This window comes from Branchiostoma floridae, chromosome 6, assembly GCF_000003815.2.
Source record: "Branchiostoma floridae strain S238N-H82 chromosome 6, Bfl_VNyyK, whole genome shotgun sequence".
Lineage (NCBI taxonomy): Eukaryota > Metazoa > Chordata > Leptocardii > Amphioxiformes > Branchiostomatidae > Branchiostoma > Branchiostoma floridae.
Genome location: NC_049984.1, coordinates 2690801 through 2702210, shown reverse-complemented (window position 1 = coordinate 2702210; position 11410 = coordinate 2690801). Strand labels below are relative to the sequence as shown.

Genomic DNA, 11410 nt, shown 5'->3' with positions numbered 1-11410 from the left:
GGTCCCCCCGCGGCGCAGATTCCATTGCGGTGCGTGCATGACCCACAGTGACCTCTTGCACGCAAATTGAAAAGGGCGGGAGAATTCTTTATTTTGGTAATGCAGCAGATTAGTATTTTTTTGCTTGCAAACAAACATTGTCCTATAAATAAGACGCAGAGTACGTCCTCAACAAAGAATGACATCCGGAGGCCCGTACAGAGACGGGAAATCGTGGCCGCCGGTGGTATTACAGGCCTTACAGATTTGTATATCATCAAGGAATAGGGACATGCAAAGGATATAGCCACTGGTGGCAGGGCATTGCGCTGGAACAGGCAGTTTCTGGTTACAAAGATACGTTTCCATTACTGACTACATGTATATTTACGGAGAAAATGCCTTTTCGAACAGAAAAAACACACTGCTGGCTTATTAGCATATGATCTACTTCCGTCGCCGGCGACGATTCCTCTTTAGACATGTGAAGAATAGTCGCGGACCCCCGCTGAAGGGTCGCCCAACTGGGTCCAAAGTGGTCGCACAATGATTTGAGGACAAACCTTCGCAGGACTATTTTGATCCTCTTTAGACAGCCTAAAAATACCGTCGCTGGTGACGTTGTCGACAACAACAGTCGCACGAATATATTAGTGTTGTCTGTCTTAAGTGGAAGGTTGAACAAATGATTAAACACCCTAACTATGGCATACCTAACAATAAGTTTTTGATTTTTGTTCCTTCACATCTTCTTCTTTGACTTTACTTTGCCATGGATGCATGTCATTCATATAATCAAAATGGCGGGAGATAAAGACTTACCTCGGAGTAGGGGGGTTCGGTGCTGTCCATCTTGTTGATTGCCACGATGAGCTGCTTGAAACCCATGATGTGGGCCAGCAGGATGTGCTCACGGGTCTGTCCTTCCTTGGACATACCCTCCTCAAACTCACCAGTACCGGCAGACACAATCAGCAAGGCACAGTCAACCTACAGAGAATTAACATGTGAAAAAATGTACTGTCCAAATAGAATAATTCTTCAAAACTCTTAAAAACACGTAAAACCTCCAGCTTTTTGCCTTGACCACAGAAAGGCCTAGTCTCACGAGATCACGTAAGTTCACATAGGTACTATTAGTATAAATTCACTTTTACTTGTATTAAACGTATCCTTTTAGTACTAAAAAGATGAGAGGCCAAAAAAACTATTAATGTTTTACGGAGTATTACCCGTGAAGTTCCTGCGATCATGTTCTGGATGAAATCAAGATGTCCAGGGTCAATGATAGTCGAGCCCTGGATAGTCACATAGTACTTTGCGGTCTCAAACATGTCGATGGCCATGGTACCACACTTGGAGATCAGGTGACCAGCGGTGTTGGACTTGCCAGAGTTGACATGGCCGATGACCACAATGCTGATATTCTTCTTTTCCATTCCCATGTTGTTGGGTGACTAGAGAATTTACTCCTTATAGAAGGTAAATGAAATCGGTCAGTGTTTAAGAAAAGTGATATTTTCATGAATTTTTTTACGACAAACTAAACTTAGCCTAAACCAACACTAAATAAAGTTGGGACTAACCCAAGAAATGGACCTGTCTACTGCGGCTTCTGATGTGACGTCGGAATCACGTCACTATAGCAACAGGTACCAGATAACCTATGTCGCATTTGAATGTTCTTGAGGATGTTGGTAGCTTATTTTCAAGGTCAAGACCAAAGAGACTACTGTAAATGCAGAAATGTTCGAGGTGGTTTTATGTTCACGGTTTTCGCGGTGGACACTTCACTGTGAAATTAAAACCACCGCGAACATTTTCCCATGGCAGTGAGAGACTACAGTACATGGTGCTAACGCGAAATTAAAACCACCGCGAAAAGTCCCTTTTCCCGCCACCGCGAAATTAAATCCCCGCGAACTTAAATGCATTTATACAGTACTCTCAAACTGTTGTCTGCCTGTTTTTTTGAGATCAAGTTTTGCTGCATGTTTTTGCCTCAGTCAGAATACCTTTATCAGGAAGATTGTTATGTTTTCGGTGCTGTTTCGTGTGACTGTGTGTTTGTGAGAGAGACTGTGGATGGATGGATGGTCGTACGATATCGGTATTTGGTAGATGAGTAGGGGTCAGGAAAATGAAAGACAAGTTCTTAATTGAACTAATTTAACTGTAATTTCCAACACCGTTGAAAATTTTTGACTGAACAGCACCTGGGTCTTTGTCAAGGAATGATCAATGCACTGCACTCTCGCATACTTCAATAATGACATCTTCCAACACAGATGAACTTTCAAGTGAAGGACAAGTTCGATCATATATATAGGCCTCCTAGTTTGGCTCTCTTCTAAAGTAAGAATCAGATGGTAAACCAAGGAACTCTTGGATGGAGGAAGGACAGGAAGGACATCAATACAAATGTATGTGTGACCTCAAAAGTGTGGACCCACTCATTTATTTATTGAGATTTACCACGTTTGTGGAAGGATTGACATAACAGGTGACTATCACCTTTTCAAGATGTCAACCCGGAGACCAGTCTGTAGGTTTGATCCACACACACTGGGAAGGTCCCTACTCTTTACGATAAGGGTGGTGTGGCTCTCCCCAAACACTGGACCTCCATTTAACGTCCTATATGAAACTAGGTACTCATTTTCACCTGAGTAAAGTGAGGAAAGACGTGTTAAGTGCCTTTCCCAGGGGCACAAGATCAGTGACACGGCAGGGTCCAAACTCGAGACCTCTCCGTCCCGAGTCAAACACGCTGCCGCAGTGCCACACGATCCCAATGAAGCACTGGACAGAGCCGCTTGGAAGTGCGGTGTGAAGTTCTAAAACCCAGAACATCATTATCAGACAATACTGTAAATACATTTGTGTTCTCAGGGATTTATTTTCGCGGTTGGGGAAAATGGAGTGTTCACGGCGGTTTTAAGTTCACTCTAGCGCCATAGACTGCAGTCTCATACTGTAATGGAAAAATGGTCGCGGTGGTTGCAAGTTCTCGGTAAAGTGGTCGCCGTGAAAACCGCAAACATAAAACCACCGCAAACATTTCTGCATTTATGGTACGCATTCATATCCACCTGACATTTGGGAGCGAGTGCGTCGGAACAACCTGTCGCGCCGGTGCTGTGACGGCACTGACAACAGTGGAGTCTTTGTGCCACGTCAAACAGGTCTCACTAACAAGCCGGTAATTACTGGGTAGGACGGTCAACAGAAAAACTGCTCAGATTAGTCAGAGCCATGCTTATGTATGGGAGGTTTGGGGATGGGGGTGACTTTTCAGTTTTTTTTGTTTATCAGAGTCAAGTAAAAAAACAGGTTTTCACCAGTTGTGAAGAGGAGATGTGCACAGTGATGTTGTAGTACATGCTACTATAAGTTTGAGGGACTTGTTTTCTGAATGCAGCTTTCAACTTTATCAAAGTCATGATCGAGAAAACCTTCTGTTGTATGTCTTCCTTTAGACCTGGTTTTGTATAATTTGTATATAGAGACCATGCCAGTTTCAAATACAAGTATCCAGCATCGTACAGTGTTCTCAATTTTATCAAAGTCATTTTGCCGTCCCTCGGATAGGACGTTAAATGGAGGTCCCGTGTCTGGGGAGAGCCATACCCCAGGCACGTTAAAGAACCCGCCACACGTGCGATGGTGCGGTGTGAGTGGTTCAAAGCCTACAGTACCTTGGCCGCACCTGGGGCAATTACTGTCGTATTGAGGTCACCTGAGTGGCGCCGAATGGCAGCTCGCTCCAGACCCTTGCGATTAAGCCCCGCCCATTATAAGCTCCTCGCAAATCAGCCCCTGGCTGCAAAGAGTGAGTAGTCGGCCCATCCAATCCAATCCAAGAAAATCTTCTGTTGTATGTCTTCCTTGAGATTGGACTTTTGGACAATTTGTACAAGTATAGATATAGAGACCATGCCACTTTCAGTCATCACAGAGATTTCAGAATAAAAACATTCAATTAGTTCTTACTCCGAAATCTCTCTCAAAAACAGCAAAGCGATTACCAGACAATACAGGTGCAGTGGGTGTACACCTGACCTTTGCGAGTGTAGAACCTACCTGTTGCGCAGGTAAGGTGCAACGACACGTCAACGCAGCTGCAAATAGGACTTTAATTATAGGGAACAGTCGACATAATACTGTGCTATTAAACTGATTTGTGGTATGACGATATGTTAGAGATTTGGAATGGGGGTGCTTTCTGTGTATGATGAGGTCCATTGGGACATATGTTAGGCCATAGCCACCATAGTCTCATAGACAACATGCTTTTAGTATCCCAAAACTGATGAGAGCAGCTGAAAAAAAGAAGATTTTGAAGCTAAAAGTAAAAAAAATCTGAGTAATAGAAATAATTTATTTTTTGTTCTGGTTGTATGTTAGAGGTTTGGGAAGGGCACGTTTTCTCGGTAAAAGTCACTGAGGAACACCTAATAGTTTTGAGTTTTAACTGTCACTTTTTCCATATAGTTAACAAAGAAAATAAAAGGTTATGATGTACATGACATTTGTCTGGGATGCTTCTATAAACACTACAAAAGTGAAGGTCAGACTGATCGTTAACATGCTTCGTTAACTTCTGCCATCGTTAAAGCCATTAATCATAATTGTTTACCAAAATTGGAAACTAGAATAAAGAAGACAAAACATACGAAACGAAAGAAAAAAAAAGAAGAAGAAGATGCGTAACAACTTTGAACAGGTTTTTATCTTTCAGCCTGTATACAGTTGATAGTATAGGTATGATGCAAGTCACGTGCTTAGAATATTAGTTTACAATATGAGAAATGAAAAAGTATTCAAAGAGGTAGACGAAATGTTCAGAAAATTTTTTTATGTGCAAAGATGGTCTCTGCAATGTTAAATGTTTAATCTTGAAATCTCTTCTTCTAAGACCAGAAATCACAAAATCAACCCCCAAAATCTGAGTTCCGTGACATGTAACAAAAGGCGTGTGGCGACAGGATTGTCACCTGTTGGTAATTGTGACAATTGTAGCGAGCGGGTGACAGGTGTGGCGAGACTGTAGCCATTGTTCCTGTGGCAGATGTCTCCACAGGGGAACAATAGGGCACAGGTGGGGAAACAGACACACACGGGGGACAGGTTTGTCCTCCCCAGCTGTCTGTCTGTAACATTAGCTCTGTAGGTATGTACTTAATAATACTGTGGATATGTACTTATACCATAGGTATGTAACGTTGTGTACGGTCCAATTCCAACACACCTGTACAATTCATTTCTTCACACATGTTGAAACAAAGATTTATCAATAGGCCTAGATGAAAATGTCAAATCTCAGACTATATTCACTCCATGAAACTCCATGTCTATTGCTTACATGTAAGGTGTTTCAAAGCAATTATAAATTTAAACTGATTTACCAGAATGTAGCGAAAACTGTCAAAACAATATCTATCATGTAAGTGAGTGATTATTGGGTCTTTGACCCTTGTCTGTTTTATAGTTCGTTAGGCCCCCTCCCCGCTGTATTTAACGAGCATCTCTAATGGCCTAATGAAGAAAATTGGCAGCTATCACGCCACAGGTACAACGCTGGCCATGCAGCCACCACAAGTTTCTACAATCAGGAAAAGTTGTCAGTTGTTGCACATTACGTGGAGCGTAGATTTTCAGTGACCTGTTTTGAACCTATATTATTGGGTGCAATATCCAAGCAGATGTTTGGTGACATGATTGTCCTTTGACACAAGTGACGAAAGGGTTCCGAGGATGGAGTTAAACTGTCTGATGTTCCCTTCCCACATCTGCTTGGAGTGTACTGATTCTTAGTCAGTGGAGGCCTTCATCGTGCGTGCCAGACTCCTGGCCACTTGGATTGTTCTTGGACTGTTCTTAGCACATTGAAGATGTTCCTTAGGCACATGTTTTGTTTCAGAGGTGGCTTGATAACTTTTGACAAGGTTTTTTTTCCTACTAACCCCCAGATTTTTTGATAAAAGATGAAAAGATGTTCTTGTAGATTGAAGTATTTAGCCTTTGCAGAACTTGTACATGTAGCACATAACCAGAAGTACGATGGTAGAAAGAGAGGTGTGAATGTACGTAGTTACAGAAGTGACCTTCTCTGCAAGGTCATTAGAACGCCATTCTTCCACAAGAAGCAGGTGCAGAGCGAAGGGGCGGAACTCCTCGCAAAGGTCGGGTCATGACCCCTACGGAAGAACAGGCTTTCAGCACTCGTGGCTGCATGTGGGCAGGAGTAGAGCCATAACTCGTTAGGCGTTCACGTCTCACTTGTTTTTATGTTTCAGGTGCTTTTAGCTTCAGAGGTTGTTTGATAACTTGTTAGCTGTTCCGTTCTCACTTGTTTGCTTCTTATCTCAATAAACAATTGAGCCCACTTCATTTTCCTCCCGATATGCTTTAGTTTTAGAGTTTTTTTAAATTACCTAGCGCTAGTTTTATAACTCGTGAGTTGCTCCGTTCTGAGTACCTTATTTGTTGGTTTTGATCGCTGCCTTGCCATCCTACTACACTTCTCTACCTCCTACAAGTTTCGGATTCTTTGTTGGACCTCCAATCTATGACAAGCAGTTGTCAAGCCATAATATGTTATAATTATTGCTTGCTTCCCTATTTTCACATATAATATATTGGGTGTATTTTCAGCCAGTAGGTGCCCAATGTGTTGAGTAATGAGGCTGTTTAACGTGGTCGAGGCACCTCCTCGAGCACGGGACCCCTGTTTTACGTCCCTCCCGGAAGACGATTTGGTGGAATTCTTGGTGGAGCTACAGCATTCGTTCGTCCTTGGTTGGTCTCCCATCCAAGAACTGTCCAGACTGCGCGTTGCTTAACTTCTGAGATCAAGGGATCGGGTGTATCCAACTGGACTTGTCACAGTAAATACCTACTATAATCTGATTAGAATAACAAACACTTCCTATTGTTCTTGTTCCTGATTATAGTAATGTCTGCTACCAGGCTTGTCTCTCGCTAAGTCCCAATCTACACACAGTTTTTACCGATATCGGTGGAGATGTCGGGAGGGATCTAGAACGTAGGAGGCCGGACACACGTGGGCCTGCAGTCATAAACATATAGCGCGATTTTCCAAATGGCGTTACATGCTAATGAGCCTTCCCGAAGTCAGGACGCGTCTACACGCGCGCGAAGCTGTCGGGGACCCCTGCTAAGCTATAGGTAAGGTATCGTACGAATGGTCCGGACCTTTCGGGAGAAATTTTCCCGATATAGTAATGGCGATATAGCAGTTCCATCTAGACGATGAAAAAAAGCTCGCCAATATCGGGAAAAACTGTGTGTTGATCGTGCCTAAGTTGCGTAATCTTGGCCCAAGACGTTTTACCCATTATTGACTTGCTATTGCCTGAAGGACACCATTCTCCGCAGCCTGTCCTTGCTGAGGGTAGAACTTAGCACGTAAACAGTAGCTTACACAAGGCATCTTGCAGGGCTTGAAATACCACCTGCATATGCAGGTTAGTGCAGGTGAAATAGGAGCTGTGCAGGTATTTCTGGTGTCTATCTGCACCTAACCTGCACTAGTCCATGTACTGGGTTATATATATAAATGTCCCATGATGTATGTGTATATGGATTGTTATTAGCTGTATTGACTGTTAACGCCTATAAGCTAAGTATAAAAGACAAAATAGCAATGGCTATTGAACAATTTTAGTATGATCCATATGTCCTAAATTCAGAGTGGTGCAGGTAAAAGTTTGTCTGGTGCAGGTAATTTTCAGTGTTACCTGTACCAGCGCAGGTACTCAGAAAAAGTATTTCGAGCCCTGTCTTGACATGCCACTTGTTGCCTTGGAGGGTACGCCCCGTGAGTAACACACCTGTCGGACTTCTTCCACTCGCAACTTTCAAGGTGTTGCTATGATTTATGCCTTTCTATGTCAAAACAATTTAGGTACTAGCGTTTTATGAGGTAGTTACTGGTAGTATGTGATCGCTGTGTGTATCTCCAGGTAGATGAAAAGGACTAAAGATTGCACAGCTCAAGTGCACACAGGGCTTATATAATGTCGGTGCCAAACTGTCCTATAAGTTTGAGCAACTTGTTGTTTTTGGTTCAACTGTGGCTATGGTATATGCTATAATGTCTTGCTCAGGGTAATACTACTGTAAGTGCAGAAATGTTCGCAGTAGTTTCATGTTCGCAGTTTTCGCGGTGGCCACTTCACCGCAAACTTAAAACCACCGCAAACATTTGCCATTATTGAAGTTTTTCAATTGCCATTATAGTTTTGTACTACAGTCAATGGCGCTACTGCGAACTTGAAACCACTGCGAACACTCCATTTTCCCGCTACCGTGAAAGTAAATCCCCGCAAACTTATTGTCGTTGTCATAAAACATCTTGTGTTAGCAGGATCTGACTTCAATCAGCAATCAACATATCTCAGGACGTTCAAGGTGATCAGAATGTGCAGTTGCTACAATTTATGTATTTTCATGTCCAAAGATGTGCTTAAATGTGTGGTGGCAGTACGAGATAACTCAGTGCAAGATAATTCAGTGCCGTGGTAGAGAAAAAAAGTTTATCTTTCAAACAGCACGGTTGCAACTTTCCAGTGGACTCAAAATTTTGTCAGTGTAAGGCTACACTTTGGGGACAACATAATCTATCACTTCACAGTGTCTTGCACTATGTCCTTGCTCAGGGTAATACTTTAATTGTTGCTGACACAAGACCTGTGTCGAAATGCCCCTTGTTGCATTCTTGGGACCCACCCTGTGATTAAGGCACCTGTCGGACTTCTTAAGACCTTCAGCTTGTTTGAATGTGTTCATCCACAATTGCCACAATGGCCAGGAAGCACAAAGTGGCAAAGTTCTTTGAGTACAGCTGCCATTTCTGAATGTTGGTACAGACTGGTAGCTGAGAAATGCAGGAAATAGGAAAGTTGAAACGTGTGTGGAGTAATGTCAGGGCTCGAAATACTTTTTTCTGCATACCTGCACTGGTGCAGGTAACATGGAAAATTACCTGCAACAGAAAAATTTTACCTGCACCACTCTGAATTTAGGAAGTATGGATCATACTACAATTGTTTAGTAATCATTGCTATTGTTTCTTGTATACTTTATAGGTGGTAACACTCAATGCAGCTAATAACAATCCACATACACCTACATCATAGGACATTTACAATGTATGTATAAAACCCAGTACATGGACCAGTGCAGGTTAGGTGCAGGTAGAGATACCAGAAATACCTTCACAGCTCCAATTTTACCTGCACTAACCTGCATATGCAGGTGGTATTTCGAGCCCTGAATGTAAAGGTAGTGTTTGGGACTAAATGAAGCATAAGCAAGGTTTATCCTATAATGCAGGCTTCATATACATGTAATTGAATTTGCTATAAAGTTATTATTATTATAATTTACGGAGACCCTGACATTCAACTGGACAACAAGCCTCATCCGTGTGCGATTGTCCAAACCTGGACGTTTCCACAGCGCAGACTCCTTAATTATCACGTTATGCAGGTGACAGGACTGAAGTGTCCTTAAGTAACTACCTGTCACACCTGGGTGGCTCACCTGGTCACACAGTTAGGCAGAATGAATGCATGAAGGCACGTGCTTCTACAGCGAAAGTAAGCAAGCTGAAGACATGCACACATACCTGACATTATAACAAACCATCCTTAGCATCTCTTTTTTGGCTCTCCAACCACAACACCACATGGATTGCAACAAAATATTATCTTCTTGATGACCTAATAAACAGTTTCTGTACATTCAAGTTGAGGAAATAAGTTTTCAAATTTCTCAAGCTGAAGTTGTGGGTTGTCAGAATTAAGACTGCAATTCTTTGCTTTTTTAAAACATTTATTAAAAAGTTCAAACCATATTGCCTTGCTGGCAAATACAAAGTTGGCTAAAATGGGGAAACCTATATTTCAATGGAGATTTTAACAAATTTTAAACATTGACTTTGACTTTATTTAAATTGCAACATGACAATACAGTATGCTGCACCAGGCAGCAAGATGCTGATGTTTAAACATTGTTATAAAAGTGTTTCCCTTAATGTTTCTTGGACTCATGTGTACAAGTATCATTCTGATGAAAACACATTTAGACCAGGTTAAAATTGTTGCAGAATCGATCAAAAAGCAAATTCAAAGTGCTTTTTACCCGGAGATGTTTTATTTTTATCTTTAATAGTACCACTTTCACCACAGCAGAAGCCAAACAATCCCTTTAGAAAAAAATCTGTATGAAGGAATTTTCCGGTGAGCTACCTACGGCTAGACGACAATAGAGAAAGTGAGTTGGAAACAATAGCAGACAGGTGTTTACAAACACCATTGTTTTCCCTTGTGAGGAGAACAATGAAGGACAGTCTCCCCAGTCTTGCACCTGCTGTGACAATGGTAGGCTCAGAGACCGACGCATTGTCCTGTACCCTCTTCCCTAACGTTTAACAGTCTGGCGGGTATACAGGTATTGTCACCACCTGTTCAATACTGCTCTCACTTACTTTCGCAGTTATGAAGGCGTTAATGGGTTTATGTCGGTTTGGAAGCGATCCCTTTGTCTAAGTCCCTTTTGGCGGGAAAATTGAACATCTCACAACACTCTGTATTAATGAAAATCCCTTCTCATTTACTTTGCCAGTTGAAGGGGACTAAATAAGAGGTGCCTTTTAAAATGGTCTCATGTCATTCAAATTTGACATTTTGACAATATGTTTACTCCATCATTTTGGTACATACTGGTATAATCTTAGGATCAGTGACCAAGGTGTTATTTTGTACCACCTTCCTAACGTTTTCCACATTCTACAGGTATTGTTAACACCTGTCTTTGTTGTTCTCTGACACTTACTCTCATTGGGTTTTTGTCAGTTTGACTGCAATCCCTTTGTCTTCCTTTTTTTGGCGGGAAAATTGAACATCTCTTACGTGTTATTTATGAAGAGATCATATCTTCCTGAAAGAAAAAAATATGATCTTAGGCTGTCCTAAGTCCCTCTTACCACTTGACCGAAATTGCTGAGCGACCGTACAATGACCAAAGTGTGTTTTTTGTCAACTGGACTCCATAGATCTGCAAGAAGTATATCTGACAAGAGAAAACAGGAATTTTTCTTTATGTATGAAATTCTTTGAGCGGCCTATCAAATATTTTGTGGCTCAGTGGTCTCAGGGTCTATTTTTTTGGACATGCTGGTAAAATAATTACTATACAATACTACTATACTATACTGAGACAAACAAACAAGCAGAAATTAAGCAGAAGAATTCGTAATTGGTCCATTATCATATACTCCAGCTTTTACCTTCTTCACAAAGAAATCTTTGTTCTTACCAAACGTTCAAAACACACCCTCCTGAGTCCGCAAACAATGGGGCACTGTGGTATGTGACATTTGGAGATGGACGATCGACCGAAG

General features: G+C 41.8%; 1 protein-coding gene across 1 annotated transcript in view; it reads right to left on the bottom strand.

Annotated features, from left to right (window-relative positions):
- Positions 1 to 482: 482 nt before the first annotated feature.
- Positions 483 to 11410, bottom strand: part of LOC118417052 (elongation factor 1-alpha-like) — a 17181-nt gene continuing 6253 nt past the window's right edge. Inside the window, exons 2-3 of the mRNA XM_035822409.1 lie at positions 1212 to 1451; positions 483 to 969 (exon numbers count right to left, since the gene is read on the bottom strand). Of these exons, the coding sequence (XP_035678302.1) occupies positions 775 to 969; positions 1212 to 1424 (408 nt within the window). The 5' untranslated portion in view covers positions 1425 to 1451 and the 3' untranslated portion in view covers positions 483 to 774. The remainder of the gene's footprint in view (positions 970 to 1211; positions 1452 to 11410) is intronic.